Source organism: Chelonoidis abingdonii, chromosome 6, assembly GCF_003597395.2.
Source record: "Chelonoidis abingdonii isolate Lonesome George chromosome 6, CheloAbing_2.0, whole genome shotgun sequence".
Taxonomy (NCBI): domain Eukaryota; kingdom Metazoa; phylum Chordata; order Testudines; family Testudinidae; genus Chelonoidis; species Chelonoidis abingdonii.
This window is the reverse complement of record NC_133774.1, coordinates 66,487,819-66,508,484: the sequence shown is the minus strand read 5'-3', so window position 1 is coordinate 66,508,484 and position 20,666 is coordinate 66,487,819. Positions and strand designations below refer to the sequence as shown.

The following is a 20,666-nucleotide window of genomic DNA, read 5'->3' as shown; positions in this document are numbered from 1 at the left end:
AACTTCTACTTCAAGTCACCCTATGTGTACTGAATGCTGCGACCGTGAGACGCGATGCCTGCAGCATGTGAAGAGCATTATCCGCTCCTCTCTCCCTCCCCTCCCTGGTGGTAGATGGGAGTAGGACGATAACGTCCGCATAATATCTAACATTGTTGACATGAGGGCAACATTCTGTTAGCTCCCGTAGTTAGACAGGGACAGAATGGCTAATAACTACTTCATCATAGCAACTGGGGCTTCAGCCTCACCTTCCCCTCCTTCCGTGTAAAGAGAAGATTTCTGTACTGCTGGCACTGTCATAGCAAAAGCATCTGTCCCTCTCGCCACAATACTCATATTACTTATCGCCTTAATAGTCCTGCCTGGACTATATGACAGCGCCGGGAGAGATTACCTCCCCCCATTTTATAGTCACTAATCAAGTGTTTCTTATTCCTGCATTCTTTATTACTCATGAACAATGGCAGGACACTGCGACGGTAGCCCAGGAAGGTTGGGGAGAAGGAAGAAGGGATAAGTTGCTTTGCAGGGGCCCCCCTGTGAAATACTGACAACGGAAGTCAGCTTGCTCTCTGATACACTGGTCTTAAACACTTGCCCCTTAGTTCTATTTGGTCAGGCTGACTCATTTTAGAACCATAGGAGAGAATTGACTCGGGGGTCAATCCCAATTGCTTTGCGTTGCGCCCCATTCGCTCCTTCGCATTTCAGGTCCAGGGCACTGCATGGAAGCGATGCGGATCATGTCCAGAGGGGAGAGATAACGTCATTTCAATTGCCAAGTCTTACGCCGGCCAGTAAGACGGTACAGAACGACGGTAACCATCTCTGCTGATCAACAAAACAAGTGAATGCGGCTGTGTAGCGCTGCAAGTATCGAGCTTCTCTGTCACGGCTACCAGTACACAATACGGATGCCGGAAAAAAAAAAATGCTGAACGGCTTCCATGTGTCGGCTAAAGGTGTCTGCCAAGGCGCAAATCCAGGGAAGACGGCGCGAAAGGAATTGATCCTGAGAATGTTCCCGAGAAGGAATGACTTACAAACAATTACCCAGAACCATCCTACGCATAAAGATTCAAGCCTCAGAAAATTTCCAAGGGGCGGGGAACTGTCGGGAAACTATGGGATAGCTAACGGATGAGAGCTACCGCACTAATGCAACGCTTAGAAATCGCGTTAGCCCACCATATGGACAGCACAACGCCGATTACTGTCCTAGGTGTGGCCGCATGAAATCGAATTTATAATATCAGTTTTATAAAACCGATTTTAGCTAATTCGATATTATCCCGTAGTGTAGACATGGCCTGTGTTGCTTCTCTGGGTGGACAAAAGAGCTCTCTTCAGTGAGACTAGCTACCCCTGCCTCTGCTTCCTCCCGCTCCAATGACTTAGCAAGATGTGTTGAAAGTGTATAGTGCCATTGCTCTTGAATCAATCAGACCTAAAGGAAACAGGGAGCTGTAGTCTTTACTGTGCTTCAAGTGTTAGGGATATTACGGCTGCCAGAGCTGCTAACACAGACACCTGACTTCTGGTCATAGTAGATTTAAAAAAATAAAGTACCTTTTCGTTTTACTTCTATATGCTTTTATTTAGAATTTCCAGGCTACAGGTGTGTTCTCTTAATAATTTAAGCACTCAAACAGACTGGTATTTTTTTTACTTTAGAACATTTATGTTTAAGGCTAAAAATAGTAGTCATATTACCTGACATGGCAAGGTTCAAGTGCTTTGAAACACACAGAGAGAAGTAGCCATATAATTCAAGCACTCAGCTATTTGCTGTGCAATTCTTTCACACAGTAAGGATGCAAGCTTTCTGTTCCATATAACACAATCTTTTTGTAGGCAAAATGCATGCAGTAATATAAATCAGGTATTGTGTAAAGGCAAAACTACTTTTACAGATTTGAAACTATTTTGAGAAAGAAGAAAGCCTTAAATAATAGGTGCGTGCAGTGTAGTGTAGTTGTAGCTGTATCAGTTCCAGGATTTTAGAGAGACAAGGTGGATGAGGAAATATCTTTTACTGGATCAACTTCTGTTGGTCAGAGAGACAAGCTTTTGAGCCACACAGAGTTCTTTAGGTCTGGGAAAGGTACCCTGAACATCACCGCAAAAGGCAACGTGGAACAGATTGTTTAGCATAAATAGCTAGCACATATTGTAAGGGACAATTCAAGGTAGAATGGCCCATTAACACCTCTGCAGTCACAGAACAAAAAGAGAAATTTAGTAAGTTACAATGGGGGCCTCACTGTAGTCCTCAACAGTGATGCCTACATTAATGAGGCCAAAAGACTACTCTTTGATACTACCTAGTCTAAAGAACTCAAAGATGACTCCCACACCACTATTTACCCAGGAACTTAAGGATATTATCAACTCCTTCCCCAACCAACTTCAAGAAAAACTATACAAACTCATCTCCTATGACCCACCCCAGGGACCTTCTACATGCTTCCCAGCATACACAAACAAGGGAACCCAGGCAGACCCATCATATCTGGCAGTAGCACTCTTACTGAAGGAATATTGGGACTCCTAGAAACCATTCGCAAACTACTCATCACACAAGGGCCAGTTTCCTCCAGGACACAACTGTCTTCCTCCACAAACTGCAGTATTAACAGCCTCCCTCAGAACATCATCCTTGCCAGCATGGTTGCCACTTCCCTTTACACCAACATGTCTCTCAATGTTGGCATAGCTGTTTGGCTCAACTATTTACAAGACAATGGACAACCCTCAGATATCGCCCCAAACACATCACCAAACTCATCCATTTCATCCTCACTCCTAACCATTCCACATTCACTAACAAATACTTTACCCAAACCATGGGAATAGCCATGGATACAGGATGGCTCCCCAATATGTCAACCTCTTCATGGACCACCTTCAAGAAGAATTTCTGGATAAATGCACCATGAAATCAGTGATCTACCTGAGATATATCAATGATATTTTTATCCTCTGGACAGATGGTTTAAAATCCCCTGTAGATTTCCACCACAACTTCAACTACCACCTTCCATTCATAAAACTTTCTCTAGAACACTCCCACACTAGCATCAACTTCCTGGACAAAGCAATCAGTTTCAACAGTGAAACCCTACTGACTATCATGTACAATAGTTTCACAGGTCACCACACCTACCTTCATTGATCCAATAACCACCCCAAACACAGAAAAATATCTGTTATTTACAGCCAAGCACAGAATATGCTCTGAGGAGAAAGTCTGGGATATACACCTTAACACACTTAAAACCATCTTCTCCAAATAAGGACACTCCTCCAGAGAAGTAGATTGCATCGTGGAACGGGCCACCCAAATACCCAGAAGTTGATCCAGTAAAAACTATTATTCACCCACCTTGTCTCGTAAATAATAGTTGTAAAAGATCATGTTAAAGATATTAATAGTATAATGGACAAGTGTATATTTTGATTTCTACAGATCTTTGATTTCTATAAATCATTACGCTGAACATGTAAATGTGATTGTTCCCTCCCCTGAAAATGGCATGGAATTTATTTTTTGTATTTATTTTATTGTGTGTCTATGAACTTTTACTATTATCTACACACTGAATTTTTTCTTTAACCTTACATTTTAGAACTGTATATGCTGCTGAGACGTGACATGGAAAACATTTCTTCTTTTTCTTTCTCTTTAGGAATTGGCTATGCCATGTCATTGCTGGGTCCTGCCATTGGCTATGTATTGGGAGGGCAGCTGCTTAATATCTATATTGATGCCCCTCTTCAAACAAGGCAAGCCATTGTTCTGGTTTTCTTCTGTTCAGCCAACAGAGTGCTATTTTTATTGATCCCTTGTTCCTAATGATAATCTACTAAAATATTCAGGTACTTCCTATGGCTTCATTTGAGGATTATGGAATTTGCCATAAGAGGGGAAATAGTTGAGCTCCACTCCATATAATAGCTCTTTCCTTCAGAGAACATAAGATTGTTCCTGTGGACTTTTTTGAAAAACCTTCTGACCTGTTAGGCAACTATCTAGTCTTCCCTAATGACTTTCAAGAAAAGAGACCTAAACCCTAATCTTTTCTATAGAGAAAAGTTACTCCTTGATAATCAGGAGCATGAGTTTAGTTCCAGCTTTTGGAGATGGTAGTTACTACTTCTTTTGTTTATCAACCTTAAAATAAGACCAAACCTGCATTCTCAGCACATGAACACTTCCTGTCTAGAGACTTCCTTTAGTGGTGATATGAGGAGGGGGATCTCACTTCTTTCATTTCAGGGGTTATGTTGCAGGATTCCCACAATAACATTAGATTTTAAAAAATCTGTATGGGTTATCATTCCGCAGTTATTTATGACATATACCACTAACTTCTTGGGATTAGGAAGAAACCTCTCCCAAGGGCATGTAATTGCATAATTTTCCATTACGGGGGCAGGGGGTGGTTCTTTGAAGAATCTATTACAGAAATGCAGTAGGATTCAGGACTAGATGATCATTGGACTGATCCAATATAGCAATTCCTACAATCCTGATTTGGCTGAGTTATAGTTGCTGTTTGCTTTTGCATTTTCCTGACTTTTGTGACTTCGCTTATGCAACTTCAACGTGATGGGACTAGTATCTAATTCACATTTGCCTTGTGTAAAAATCCACTGATTGTAAAGATATTCAGAATTGTTTTGAATAGTATTAAACATATATTTAGTGATCAGTGATGTGGTGGTGACATTGCACCTTACCAAGACCTGTTTTTTCATTGTTCCCTTATTAGTCAGTCTAGTACATTCTGGTTCAAGCGTCTGCATTTAGACTTGATTATATTTATAATGTGCTGAATGCTTTATTATACAAAAAAGTAAAACAGTAGAATTTAATAAGTCCCAAAAACAATGAGGAAAAAGCATGGTACTGGGAAGCTTTCTCCTAGTGCCATGGGAGACACTGAGTGCATAACTTTTAAAGCCATAATAATTTGGGGCAATATTCTGTGTGACTAGTAAGATGTTTATGTCATTATTAAATCTGCATTTTCCAAATTAATCCTTTCTAGCCCAGAGATTGATCTAGATGACCCCCGGTGGCTTGGGGCATGGTGGATAGCATTTCTCTTGTGCTGTTTTGGAACATGGCTTCTGATTGTACCTTTTTCGTGTTTTCCAAAGCACTTACCAGGTAAATGTTAATTATTAATCAACCAACTATTAGGAGCGGGATTGGGCTTGTGGCTAGAGCAATGGACTGGGAATGGGAACTCTGAGGTTCTGTTCCATTCACTTGACTTACTGTGTGATGTTGAGCAAATAATTTAATTGCTCTGTGCTTTCAGTGTACCATTTGTAAAAACAGGCATAAAGCCTTGTAGTTACGGTATTATTTAAGCTTTGTGTAACAAGTAAGCAGTGAAATCCTAGAAAGCTTGTTGGGCAGGAGGAAGACAATTGTCTGTGGGAGGGTTTTTGAAAGGTTTAATGGGAAATAGGACTGGGAGAGGATTGAGGGTCTAGCTGAAATAGGCTGAGGGCAAGGGGAAATAGGGGATGTAATTATATGGAGCTATACATATCTCATAGAATTGGAAGGGACCTTGAAAGGTCATAGAGTCCAGTTGCCTGCCTTCACAGCAGGACCAAGTACCCTCCCTGGCAGATTTTTGCCCCAGATCCCTAAATGGCCCCCTCAAGGATTGAACTCACAACCCTGGGTTTAGCAGGCCAGTGATCAGTGATGTGGTGGCTAAAGTTTTCAAAAGAAAATGTGCCTCACATTAGGCTCCCAAGTCCATATTAGGTGTTTAAATAAATGACCTGAGCACCCAACATCTCTTACTGACTTAATTAGTCTTGCATTGCAGCCTTTAATTCAGATTCAACCTCCTGTCTTGCTGTATAGGCGGGGCCGTGAGGCATATCCGAGTATCCTAGGACAGGGTTATAGATCTTTATAAAGCCTTTTCTGTTAGTACAGCTAGTATTACAAAGAGAACAGGCTCTTTCCAAAATATTTTTTAAAAAACATTCTGTGTGGGGAATGACAGAAAAAAAGACAGAAGGAAGAGGAGAGTTATAAGTATGGGTGCAGAAAGGTGATATGGATAGGGTAAAATGACCAGGACAGGGTTCAATGAGTCTGAAATTTCTTTAGATGGGCCTGATAACACCAACAACTCTCATGCTTGCCGTTGATGTTTTTACTGTGATACACTAAGCAGAGCTCTACTTTCCACAGAAATGCATTATAGATCTGCTTTTCATTCTGCGTTGTTGCAGTGTCTAGCAAAATCTACATGATGTTTCCTTTTTTGGGAAATGGAGCATTTATTGTAATGCTGCACTTTAATTAAAGATAAATTTGTTACAAGCACTATATTGCTCCTTATTTTCATTGTATAAAATAAACTTGTTTTTCTGTAGGTACAGCAAAAGTACAATCTGAAAAAATTTCTGAAACTCATGATGATGGAAGTGAGGCATTTGTTGAAGACAGGAATATTGGGAAAAATTTTAACGATTTTCCAGTGGCTCTTTTGGTAAGGTAAACAATAAAGTCAATGCAGGATTTTTAGCTGTTCTTTGCATATTACAGTAGTTTACATAATTTTGAGATACTTTGACCCACTTAAATGAGCTAACAGCTTCATAGACATGTAGAAAACGCACTTTTGTTTACAGAGAGGCTTGCATGGGAAATATTCCAGAACTATCTTGGGACAAGACTGTAGGAATAGATACTGGATAGTGACAAAAGTATACATGTTACATTGTGATCTTCTATTTGTAGCATAGAGTATAATTTTAACCACAGTCAAGTGGTGTTCGGGGACCTTCCACCCCTTCAAAACACGGAGTTTTGAATGAGCTTCCAAGTCTGTCACAGAGTCATGTAATCAACGTATCTTGTTTACGCTGGGAGAAGATTGGAATCTTTGAGTCATGTTTGGAAACCTCACCCTGAAAACTTTCTTCCAGTCAAAATAATTTTTTGGGAAGGAAGGGCAGTCAACAGTTTAAAAGAAAATCAAACTTCAGATGTTAGCTACAACAGAGCTTGTATGAACTATGAAATACCTCCTTCTCATGGGAGAATCGGATATCTGGTAATAAACCATGAAAAGACTTTCACAACACATACAGATAGCAAACTGCCTCTGTAGTGCAAAGGCTTTTATCTAAAGTGGGTTAAAATAGTATTTTTTTTTCCATCAGTGACTATAAGGTTAGACTGACTATACTTTTTCAAAGCATTATTCTTCCGTCATACATTGGGCATGAATCCAGGTTTGACCTTTCTGTTACAGATGTACAGCAACCTATATACCTTAAATTATGAGATCTCTCTCTAAATACAACATATGTATTTTGGATGTACTATGCTTTGGAATTGCCAAAAGAGTGTTGTTATTGTTCACTTCTGTTACTACTGTATCATGAGGAATCTTTGCATTTAACTGACCTTTGGCTAGAGACTCATATCTGAATCTTTTGTCCTCAAGAGTGAAGACTGCAACTAGTCTGTTTTTGGAGACAGACAACTATTAACTTGTTCTCTGAGGATGAAAGTTGTTATGGATCCACACTCTACCACCCACTTTCAGTGCAGAGATGTGGGTACAGCTTTAAAATGTTTTTAATGCTTTCCCCATTTTGCTCAGAATAGGAACAGATAGAGTAGAGCAAGGATAGTGTGTGGTTAAGAGTGAGATTTAAGCATCTTGTAAAAATGTTATCTGAGTTCTCACTGCCCTTGAGCCAAGCATAATCCCAAATCTGTAATTCTTTTGCAGATTAGACAACATTAGATATGTAATAAATCATTAGACAACAACATCAGATACGTAATTTCTCCTTCCTGAGACTATTACCTATGTTTTACAATCTCCCTCTTGCAGCCTGAGAGGGAAAACATGTTAATGAGTTCTAAGAGGTTAAATAAGAAATGGAACCAGTTAGATACCTTTTCTGTAATGGTTTAAAAATGGTTTTTTAAAGACAATTTCATAGATCATCTCTCAATATTGCATTATTTGACAAGATGGTGGATTTTTAAAAAAACTCATAGATAATGCTGTTGTCTAGTTACCTTTAGAGATGTTTTCTTTATCAAAAAAGGTATGCCTTAGAGGGGGTTTCATTTCAGTTAAAAAGATCATTTAAAAAAATTCATTTAGTGAAAGAACTTGAGTTGTTCTTTGAGTTACTGCACATGTGGATCCCACTTTATTGTGTCCATTGTGCCCAGCACAGCAGTTCAGAATGTTGACTCTAGCAGCATCTAGTAGGGATTGCACATGCTTATGTTTCTGCCGCATGTCCCCCTGCTTTCCCCCATTTTAAGTCATAAAGGGCACAGTGACCTCAACTGCCATTCAGTTCCTTTGAACTGCCATAGGAAGTGAGTTGAACAACATAGTGTTAGTCTGTAGGAACCTTGTTATTTAGTGATTAAACTGATTGTTGATTCTTTTTTTATATAAATAGGAGTAAATGTTCTGGTTACTGTTTCTTTTAGCTTGTAGGTAGTTGATTAAAAATACAGAGAGAGAAGCGCACAGTTTATAGCAGAACATATATTTCTGGGTTTCAAACCATATCCCTCCTCCGGGGGGATTTTTCTTCTAACAGCCACAACAAATATCTTTACTGCCTGGGTAAGGAATATATCATTGCTAAGTGTGCTATTTGCAAGTCCTTCAAGAAGTACAAACCAAAGGAGAAGCAGCCTGGACTGACACTTTTTCTTATAGAAAGGTCCATGATAACAGAGGCTTCTTTTTTCATAACTCATCCTTCCAGCTCTCCTATGACCAGAGATGTGATATCTGATTCAGGAGCAGTCAAGAAGACAAAAGGAATTCAGAAAAATCCATCAAAGCAGTCAGGGATCCTTGCTGCCTTAGAACTGAGTGGCTCTGATTTTATGCAGAGTTGTTGTAGCTGTGTTGGTCCCAGGATATTAGAGAGACGGGGTGCGTGAGGTAATACATTTTATTGAACCAATTTCTGTTGGTGAGTGACACCTGAAAGGTTGTGGCTCTAACTCTGTACTTTTCCTGGTACTGAACACTGTCTCTGGGACCAAGACTCAGGAGTACAGAGGAGGTCTGCTGAGGAGCCCTTGCAGCCATTGAAAGGGGAAAAAAAGCAGGACCTGGGCAAGTGGTGCCACACTGTAACAGAAAGCCAGTGCAGACACCTTCTCTGTCTTTGGCAAGGAGATCAAGAAGATCATCTACCTTATTTAGTAGTACTGGAGCACTCAGGATGGTCTTCATCAGTGACTCCTTTGTTAGCACCAATGGCTTTTATCAAAGCCTGCACTGATTTTCAGCTACAGGACAAGCTTCAAAGCAGAGAGAGGTAGCCACAGTGTCCTCAGTGATGGGAACTTTTACAATTAAATTCGAGCTCTAAAAGGTTCTTTTGTGCCTTCGCCAGATATCAGCATCACTCCAGAACCCGAGTCATTTTTCCTGAAGGTTTCTCCAATTTTGGTGCCAGACAGATTCCCTCCCTGAAAAGATGTGAGGATACTTGTAATGAAAATCTCTTTGAATCAACATACAAATGCAATTAAGGATATGAGTCCCATGCAGGTCCTTCAGTCTTCTGTCACGTCTTTGGTGTTAGAAACTTTTTCATCCAAAGACTTTGACTCCTCTTGAGATTGATAGGAGTTCTCCACAAAAAAACCCAAAATCTGATTGACGGAAACAAAATAATCTAAGGAGGCATATGGGGAAGGACCTCTGAATAGATCTGAGGATGTTAATTCTCACCGTACTCCTTGGTTTTCTCCATATTGGCCAAATGTCTCTTTCCCAAATGGTCTCTAACCATGGTCTTATTGGCCTTCATGGATCACAGTTTTTGTGAAACATTGTCCCATAATATACGGGATCTATTCTTAAGTCACCTGTGGCAAATTCTCATGGTTTTATCATTCTCCTTGTCATGTTTAAGAAATGAAGGAGCAACAATTCGTTAGTGAGGTGAAATATCTGGTCATCAAGAGAGTCTTCCCAATTCACTTGGTTTTTCTCCCTAGCTTGATTAAACTATTTCATGATACACAGTTTTCAGCTGATGATTTAAACCCTGTCAGGAATTATTGAAGCATATTGCAAAAACACTGGAAGTTCCTTTGGAGACCATTCAGGAGAAACTGTATAAATTGTTTGATATCCTACAACCAACATCCCAAAGCAGCATTGAACTACCAATAATGAAGGGATGTTGCACCTATCAAAAGATCTTTGGATTACCCCTGCTGTGAGGCAAACCTTCAGCCAAACCGGGGCTGCTCGCTCAGCTATCCCTGCAACGGAGCTGAGGTGAGTAACTGCTCAGGCATGCAGGAACAATCCAGCTTCACTGACTTACCCTTCCAACAGAACCTGCAGTGACTTAGCCCTCTAGCATGAGGCAGCAACCTATCCCTGAGCCAGGATGGGGTCAGATGATCTCCAGGCTCAGGTATTTCCCCAACCCTACTAAAGCTGCAGATCAATCTGTGCAACAGTACTACCTGGCCAGGAATCCTCCTGCTGCCTCGCACTGTATCATTCTCTTGAGATTCCCAGTCTGCTCTTGATCTTGTTCCTGCCCCAGCCTTGCTTGAATCCTGTTCCAATCTAGTCCGTGCCCTACTCTGACCTTTCTGCAGCCCTGTTACTGACTCCCTTTAGCCTTGCCTCTGCTTCCTGACCCTTCCTGTAGCCTGGATTTGACCTGGACGTTGGCTTTGACCCTCTTTGTATCTGGACCCTGTCTATAATAGTGACTTGGTTTGTCTCTGGATCCTGACTACCCAGCTTTGACTCCTGGCTTACACCTCAGCTCCAGCTACAGTACTCATTCTGGCTTGTCTACAGACTCTGACTTGGTTCTGACCTTGGCCTGTCCCCAGATCTTGATTCCAGTGCTTCCCTTGACCCAGTCCAGACCCTTCCTCTGGCTTTGACCTCTATCCCAAATACTAGGCCTGATTAGTGGGAGGTGGTGCCTGACACCTTCTTCTATTTCAGCTACTTCAAAACACACTGATTGTTGATACCAGGTACCATGCAAGTGTTATGAACATTCTTCTACTGATCTGGCTTTATCATTATTGGTTATTGCTGCTGCCAATGAGAGATCTAAGCAATTAAGAAAGTTTACTCATAAGAAGAAAGCATCCTAGAGACTGGATCTCTTTGGGAAGAAAAGCTACATTTCAGCTTCCTATCAAGCTATTCTATCAAATATGATTACCTACAATGGGATAGATTTTAAGGACAAGTTACCATCGGCATCTAGAGATGAATTTAAAGCTCTTTGTGAAGAGGGTCAACTGATTGCTAAAAACTTTATTCAAGCTGCATTACATACTGCGGATTGTGGTGTTTTGAGCAGTAGCCACAGGTATTGTGATGAGATGCTCATCTTGGTTATTTGCATCAGGTTAACCAAGAGATGTACAAGCAACCACTGAAGATTTATCGTTTTGGGGCCACAATCTATTTAGTACTAAAACTGATAAGTCTCTGCATTCATTACAAGACTCAAGATTCACGTTCAGATCACTTGGTTTATATACTATGTTTCAAAAGAAACAGTTTCATCCTCAATCTTTATTATCCAGATGTAGAAACATGTAGAATCATCTTCTCCTCCTCACCAGAGGCCTTCTGAGCAATTCAGAAGGAGACACAGATATCAGAAAAAGAACTTAGTTCCACTTCCTTCTTCTATAACTGATCAGTCGAGCCAGGCACATCAAACATCAGATTTGATGCATTGGTTAAGGATCTTGGACTAGTCTACAAGGATCTTTACCCTTCTACTCCAGCATTTGGTTTCCATCCTTCTAATTACCAGGAGCCTTGGGTGATGGTCATCACAGATCAATGGGTCCTTCAAGTAATCAGTGATGGTTATATCCATTTTCAATCCCTTCATCCCACCCATTCTAGTCCCTTTTCAGGGCTACTGTCATGAGAGTGTTGTTCCAGGAGATAGATGAACTAATTCAATGGCACTGTCACTCTTTACAGAGCATGGTATAAGCAGCAACAAGTTCTTTGATGGCTGCTGAGTCTGATGCACAAGTGACAGTCCACAGGTAGGGCACACCCGTGCACTAGCACTAGCAATGCTCTGAATCCAAGCAGCAGATTCTTTCCTCCTCTGATGCCAGTCATCACAAAATTTGATCCAGTACGCCTCAAGTGCCTCACTCTATTTCAAGTTGACTCTGCCAACCAGAGCAGCATTCTGCCCTTCTTTCCCAATCATCAACGGAGATTCCAAAGGGTTCTCAATCATCTTTGCAAGCATCCTGAAATCTGCGTAGTGGTCTGCCTCTCTTTCTAGACCCTTCGTGAGTGTGAGAGTACAGCACTAATTAAGTTGGGGCAATAGAGTTAGTGCCTCAGGAATATATTGGGATATGCTTCTATTTTCTTTATTTCCTCATACTGAAAAAGAAGGGAAGTTTGTGCCTGATTCTAGATCTCAGGATTTTCAATTAATACGTTCAATGTGCCAAATTCCATATGGTAACTTTCATTTCTTGTTATCCCTGCTGTAGATCCCATGGATTGGTTCATTACCCTCAACTTACAGGATGCTTATTTTCATGTGTAAATATATCCCACACCCAGAAAGCACCTACATATTCTGGCTCTGGAGAATCGTTACCAATTGAGAGTGTTTGAATTTTATTGGCGCTGAGGGTATTCACAAAGCATCAGTAGTACCAGCCCATCTACTCAGCCAAGGGATCCACATTTATCCATACATATATGTGCAGGGGAATTCATGAACACAAGAGTAGTTTCAGGAAAGAAAATGATTCATTTAATTTCATCCATGGGTTTGAGGATCAACTTTAAAAAGTCAGTTCTGATTCTGTCTCAATCTACAGAGTTCATCAGAGCTCTCCTGGACTTAGTAGCAGCAAGAGCATTCCTCCATCAGATAAATTTCAAAAAATAAAAACAAATATGATTTCTGTACTTACCCTAAAGCAACAATAAGAAAATGCCTCAAATTTCTAGGCCATGTGGCTTCATGTACATTTGTAATCTGGTGAATAAGATTACAAATGTACATCTGAGACCATTTAAACATGGAACAAGTCAGTTTATAGACCAACAATCCACTGTATGTCACTGAAGGAGCTGATTCCAGATCAAATTTTATCCTCGATGGAATGGTGGATGATACAGGGAAAAGTATGGGAATTCAATTCGCCCTTCCAGTCCCTTCCAAAAGCACCTCAACTCCAGCTACAGTACTGATTCTGGCTTGTCTACAGACTCTGATGTTGGTTCTGACCTTGGCCATTCCCTAGATCTTGATTCCAGTGCTACCCTTGGCCCAGTCCAGACCCTACTCTGGCTTCAACCTGTACCCCAAATACTAGGTCTGACTAGTAAGAGGAGGTGCCTGACACCTTCTTCCATGTTCAGACTTGTGGCCTCTGATCTCATCTAGAATCCATGATTCACATACATGCTCTAGAACTAAGAGCATTGAGATTAGCTTGCAAAGTGTTTTCCATCTAGCATTAAGAATTCTTCAATCCATATACTCATGGATAATTCCATGGCTGCTTATCATCCAAAAACTAAAGACAGGGAGGTGTGAGATCAGACCTTCTTTGCCAAGAAGTTATAAAAGTGAGGGAATGGAGCATTCAGAATCACATCAGTCTGACAGCTCTTCACCTACCAGGAGAGGAAAAGGTCTAGTTGACTCATTGAGCAGGAAAATGTCCTTGTCCCCTGAGTGGGAATTAAAAAATGTAATTGTAAAACAAATTTTTCAGCTGTGGGGACTTTTCCAAATAGACTTATTTGTGTCAGTTCAAATGGGAAAAGTCTGATTTTTCTTCTCAAACAGGAAAGAGTTTGGGATCCCTAGCAGATGCCTTCATGACTTCTTGGTCATGTCATTTGATGTATGTTTTCCCCTCATTTCCCCTAATCCTAGAAGTGTTACAGAAAATAAGGCAATTGAAGGCTCAAGTTATAATGGTGTCTCCCCTTTTGCCTTACCAATTTTGCTTCTCAGATCTAATGCCACTGTCAAATCATCAATTTATCACACACCCAGTTCAGAAACATTGTTCTCACAGTGTCACAGTCTGATCCTCCACCCAAACCCAGCCTCTTTACATCGCATGGCCTGGATAATATCTGTATATTGTCAGTAGACAGACAGTGTTCTTCAGAGATACAGAACATTCTTCTTCAAAGTAGAAAATTATCCCCTAGGACTACATACACTGCCAAATGGAAATATTTTTCTAAACATTTTTCTTATTAAGCAAAGTCTAAAAGTTGCTCCATGTCAATGTTCTATTACAATTATATATTTCCTGTTATCTTTAAAGTATTCAGGACTATCTTTTGCTTCAATTAAAATCAATTTGGCAGTGATACCTGCATTTCATCCTCCACTAGAGGGAGGTACAGTTTTTTTCTCATCAATCAGTGAAAAGACTTATCCCAGGGCTGGTTCATATTTTTCCTCCAGTGAGAAAGATCATTACAACATGGAAATTAAGTAAAGTGCTTTATTTGCTCATGGACCCCCTTGCTGAACATCTGTTGAATTGGTCAATTCATATACTATCAAGGAAGGTGGAATCCCGGGTAGCAATTACATCAGCTCATATACAGGACCTGTCAAAAAATCTCCAGGGATTATAGGCTTAGGCCTTCCACTCCTACAGCTTCAACTCCAGCTCTGGGTCCTTCAAGACACCTGAGAAGTACAAAGCAGCCATTTTGAGGGGCTGGTCAAGTTGATGTACCAGTCTCCATCTCTCAAGACTCAAACTCCCTCACCTTTGCAGACCATCTGTCCCACTTCTGCAGTGCTTGGTCGCAAATTACTTCGGACCCGTGGGTCTTGAGCATTGTGGAGGTGGGATATACTCTCCAGTTTGCTTTTACACCTCCCTTCCGTGCTCTCTCTGTCCCTCTTCAGAGACCACTCTCATGAAAAACTCCTTATCCAGGAAGTACAATTGAACCTTTGTTTGGGAGCCAAAGAGGAGGTTCCATGTGGTCTGAGAGTGAAGGGGTTTTATTCCTGCTGTTACCTAATCCCGGAAGCAAAGGGGGAGAGGGTCTCAGATCAATTTTAGACCTGCATCAGCTCAACAAATTCTTAAAACAGAGAAAGTTTCACATCGTCATCTAGCTTCCCGAAGCCTCTGTCTGGGTCCTTGGGAGTGGTATATTGCCCTCTACTTAAAAGATGCCTACTTCCATGTGGCAATCAATCAAGTTTATAGGAAGTATCTCCGATTTCTGGTAAATTAAAATAATTACCAGTTCAATGTACTACCTTTTGGCCTGCCAACAGCTTCCATGGTCTTTAAAAAAGTTATGGCAGTAGTAGCTTCATTCCCTATAAATTGGGATTTCAATTTTATCCCTACCTGGACAACTGACTCATCAAATGCCAGTCCAGACTGCAAGTTCAGAACAGTGTTGCCCTGATCTAGTCAACATTCAAAGCTCTGGAACAGTTAGTCAACACAGAAAAGTCTCTTCTTTCCCAGATTCAGAGGATAGAGTTTATAGGGACTGTATTGGACTCATCTCAAGCCAAGGCCTTTGCCTGGAACCTAGAGTCCAGAAGAATCTGATCAATTGTTATAAATTTGAAGACTAACCTGGTCACAACAGCACAAAACTGTTTGAGACTTCTGGGATGTATGGCCTCTTGCACTTAGGTGGTTCAGTATGTCACATTGAGCCTCAGAACTCTCTGCAGGGATGACTGGCATCAGTCAACTTACCAAGCTACCATGAGCTTGACTTGGTGGGGTAGGTGTTCCATTTACCTGTCTGCAACTGACACTCATGCTGGTGGCAGATATATCTGCTCTGGAATGGGAAACCAACCTATCCTCTAGTAATGCAGGGTGTATAGTCCTCAGAAGACTTAGCTTAACACATCAGTGACAGAGAACTGAAAGCTGCCAGAGTGGCATGCTAAGTATTTCTATTGCAGATCAAGGGAAACAGTCTATTAGTCCTTACAGACAACAAGGCAGCAGTGTTCTAATTCAGCAAGCAGGGGAAGCCCACTCTTCTTCACTCTGTCAAGAGGCAATGTTGGGAGCTCTGTATTGACAGCTCAATAGATCTAGAAGAATCTTATCGGCTGGGTGTACGAAACAACCTAGCAGACCACCTGAGCTGATTGTTTGAGTTACCATGAGTGTTTTTTTTCAACCAGATGTGGCTCAATACATCTTCCAGTTGTGGCGGTTTCCCCAAGTAGACATATTTATGACAAAGTCCAACAGAAACTGTCAGCAGTTCTGCTCTCTATGTGGTTACAGCCTGTGTTCTGTGACAATTGCCTTTTTAACAGCTGTGGTCAGGCAGACTCACCTACAGTTTGTCACCAATCCTGCTCATTCACAGGTTATTACTGAAGATGAGAAAGGACTAGGCCAGAGTCATACTTATAGCCCCAGCATAGTCCTGACAACACTGATTCTCCATTCTATTGTCAGACTTATGGGTTCCCCATTTGAACTGCTGGCTACCTGCTCTGTACTGGATCTGTCATTGAAGGTGGCATTTTTGATGGCCATTACCTTAACAAAAGAGTAGGGAACCTGCATGACTTAATACTGGGGCCTTCATATCCAATCCTTTTTTAAGGAAAAGATTTACCTGTGTCTTCATCCAAAGTTTGTCCTAAAGGTGGTTTCATTTCACCGTATAAACCACCCAATTTATTTGCTTGTATTCCATCTGAAGCTTCATACAAGCAGGGAGGAAGAACATTTGCATACCTTGGATGTCAGAAGAACTCTAATGTTCTACCTCGACAGACCCAAGTGCTTCTGTAAATACTCCCAGCTGTTCATAGCAGTGGCAGACAGCATAGGAGGACAATCAGTTTCCAGCCAGATAATTTCTTCCTGGATGGCATCCTGTATATGCCAGAGTTCTCTTGCCAGCAAAATAAAACCACCCCCAATGAGGAGACGTAGCTTTGTTGGTAGGAGAATGCCACATCAATGCTTTTTGTTGTTAAAACTTTTGACGGTTAGGGGTGTTTGTTTTTTCACACCCTGAGCGACAAAAGTTTTAATGACAAAAGTGCAGAGTAGATAGAGTATATCTCCTTGCTTCTCCCTAATCACTCATAAACTTTTGGCCCCCAAATTCCCCCCCCCCCCAATAGAATATAGTTAGAAATAAGAGGATGCAAAATAAAGTGAAACTTTGCTTTCTCTTGTTATTTAGCCTTCCCGGCAATATGATCTCTTCCTTTGGGAGCCTTTAGCACAGTCTAATAGATGGAAATCGTATCACTCAAACATCTAAAACTAGAAAAGACAATTCATCTGTACCGGAGAAAAATAATCCTTTGAGACTAATTTATGATAAACCTATTTCAGTTGTGGAAGAGTAGAAAATCATATTCAGAATTTCAGGGTTTGTAATACTTTGGTTTAAAAGTCTTGGGAATCAGCAGACATTTAAAATGTTATTTTTAAACACATTCAGTAATAGTAATACTATAGTGAAGGAATGTACAGAATACTAAACAAGCTTTTCCCTCCCAGATACTGCTGAAGAATCCTGTGTTGATGTGTTTAATAATAGCTGCTTCTACAGAAGCTTTAGTTGCCACTGGCTTTGCCACATTTCTGCCAAAATTTATAGAAAATCAGTTTGGACAGTCATCCAGTTATTCAGCTACACTAGGAGGTAAAGTGACTTTTCAATTTTTTAATCTCTTTAAATAAAAATATCTTGTGCTATATATGTTGTGCTGCCTATGTTAATTAGCTGGTAGAAGAGAGAAATTAATTTGGGATTGGTACATACTTGGAATTGTAGAATTTCTCTAACTTTTAATATATACATATTTTTAGCAAAAATTTGTCTTTGTATTACAAAATGCCAACTTCAGAGCGGCAGTGGACTCTTTCCCACACTGTTCCACTCAGTGCCCTTGCCTGCACTAGGACATCTATCCCCTGTAATTCACTAGTGTTGCAACTCTACCAGAAGAAACTGTAGCATCAACAGAACTTCAGGCATTTTTATCACTCGTAGGGATAGACAGTGTTGTGATAATTTGGCCTACAAATTTACCCTAATTGTGAGCTCAACTGTAAAAAATGAGAGTAATTTCATAAATGTCACAATAACCTGTAACAACAAATGTTGATGGGAAATGGTGCAAAACAGAGACAGACTGAATTAGTCAAAACAAAAAGGCCCGGTGATCCTCAAGTACCGTGTTAAGATCATGCTTGATGAACAAGAAAAGTGTGGAACCAGAAATCAGTGAATCAAAACTGGTATGTTGGAAATTAAGCCTATTGGTGGCCAAAATAATGGGGGGATTGTCTATATTCTAACTACCACTCCATTTCTGGGTCCTTCAAGGAAGACTTTGGGAAGAAAAATTGGCCACTGGCATGAACTTCACCAGCTTAGTTGCCACCTGCACTGTCTCCAGTGACCCTGGATCATCTTCACCCTAATGCTGAATGATGTCCTGAGCAGATCAGGTTGGAGGGAGGGAGTAAGATGACACTGCTATCTCCAGCAGCTCTGGCTGAATCCTAAACACCACCTGGGATATGAAACTTTGTCTCTCCCACTTCCCCCGAAATGTATTCTTTTTCCTTTTCTACCTTATTTCTTCTCTTTCCAGTCTCTCTCCTTTTTACTTCTGTCTAATTAGAATTACTCCTTTTTATTTCTGTCTAATCTGGTTTAGCTGGCCAACACTGCATATTTGGCAACACTGCAGCAAGCCTGTGACCAGAAAGAGGCAGCTAAAAGCAATACATTAACGGCTTGATGCTGTTACAAATTTGACAGATCTTGGAGTAGCTGATAAAACTTGTACCTTGCCTGTGTTTTTCCAGCTGTGAGGTTGCAAATGAAAGACAATCAGATTTTCTATCTTTACTATTCTGTTCTCTCCCTTTCTGTGTGAGTGTTTGTCTTATTTTGTCATCTAGGGACTGGGACCAGACTTTAACAACATGAGCAAGAACAACAGTTCCAGCCAGGGCCGGTGCAAGGAAGTTTCGCGCCATAGGTGAAACTTCCACCTTGCGCCCCCCCTAGCCCTGCAGCAGCTCCCCACCCTGAAGTGTGCCCCCCGCCCCCACGGCAGCTCCCCACCCACTAGCCCGAGGAGCCCTGCGGTACCTCCCCACCCCAGCTCACCTCTACTCAGTGTCCTCCCCGAGCACGCTGTCCTGCTGTAATTCTCCTCCCAGGCTTGCGGCACCAAACAGCTGATTGGTGCCGCAAGCCTGGGAGGTGGGAGACGTGAAGCAGCAACTGTGCAGTGGAACCCCCGGGCTGCCGGTGGCACACTGACCCAGGGGCATGGGTGGCAAGTTTGTAGAAATTTTGGTGGTGTCCAGAACCTGCCCCCCCAAACTCCGCCCCCACTTGCCTAAGGCTCTGGGAGGGGGAGCTCTGGGGTGCAGGTCCTGGGCTGGGGATTGGGTGCAGGAGGGGTGCAGACTTTGGGATGGAGTTTGGGTGCTAGATGCAGGCTCTGGGCTGGGGCAGGAGGTGGGTGTGCAGGAGGGGGTGAGGGGTGCAGGCTTTGGAATAGAGTTTGGGTGCAGGCTGGGGGTGGGGGTGTAGGAAGGGGTGGGGGTGCAGGCTCTGGGAGGGAGTTTGAGGATAGGAGGGAGTGCAGGAGGATGAGAGTTGGGGCTGAGGATGAGAGATTCATGATGAAGGAAGGGGCTTAGGGCTAGAGAAGAGGGCTGGGGTGTGGGATGAGGGCTGTGGGGCTGAGGATGAGGGGTTCATGATGTGGGGGTGCTCAGGTCTGAGGCAGAGGATTAGGGTGCAGGAGGATGAGGGTTGGGGCTGAGGATGAGGGATTCATGATGTGGGGGGCTCAGGGCTGATGCAGAGGATTAGAGTGTGGGGGGCTGAGGGGTTTGGGGTGTTGGACAGGCTCAGGGCGAGGGCGGAAGCACAGGGTAAGGGCAGCCTGCCCTGCCAGTAGGAGATGGGGGGGCACTAGGACCCTGGGGCAGCAGACAGCAGTTCGGTGGGGAGCCGCTGTACTCCAGCAACAGAAGCAGGCAGGGGAGATATGCTGCGCTGCTTTCTGTCAGGCAGGGACCCCGCGGGGCGTGGGGGGGAGACCCGCGGGGGGCCGGGGCCCAATCCAGGCAGGGCCGGTAGAGAGACCGAGCTCCAAATATTGCTGGAGCAGGGCCCCCAGCCCTGAATATTGCAGGTGCTCGAGCACCGCAAACGTATAGAACCTGCTGCCTAAGCCCTGCGCTGCCAGCTGCCGCGGCAGCGCCCTGACCCAGGGGACACCCTGGGCTGCCTCTCTGTCCCAGCAGCAGAGGCTGCTCAACCATTTTAAAAAAATTTAGGGGAGCTTTTTGGCACCCCCAAATCTCGGTGCCCTAGGCAACCACCTAGTCCGCCTAAATGGTTGCACCGGCCCTGGTTCCAGCCCATCTCAACTAACTGTATCTCTATTCTCTAAAAAGGGCAGTTATTAACATCTTTAATATCAGACAAGGTTTTTTTTTCCTTCCTAAATGCCTCAGTTGGCACATGACTAGGATTTGTCTTGAAATTTGGTCCACTGGTTAGATCATTAGCTTTCCTGGCCCATTCTGGATATTGATG

At 42.3% G+C, this 20,666-nt stretch overlaps 1 protein-coding gene across 1 annotated transcript in view; it reads left to right on the top strand.

Moving 5' to 3' along the window:
• The window catches only part of SLCO4C1 (solute carrier organic anion transporter family member 4C1), a 116,626-nt gene that overhangs the window by 63,796 nt on the left and 32,164 nt on the right, over positions 1-20,666 (top strand). The window contains exons 4-7 of the mRNA XM_032765338.2: positions 3,693-3,789; positions 5,058-5,179; positions 6,418-6,533; positions 17,591-17,735. Coding sequence (XP_032621229.1) covers positions 3,693-3,789; positions 5,058-5,179; positions 6,418-6,533; positions 17,591-17,735 — 480 coding nt within the window. The remainder of the gene's footprint in view (positions 1-3,692; positions 3,790-5,057; positions 5,180-6,417; positions 6,534-17,590; positions 17,736-20,666) is intronic.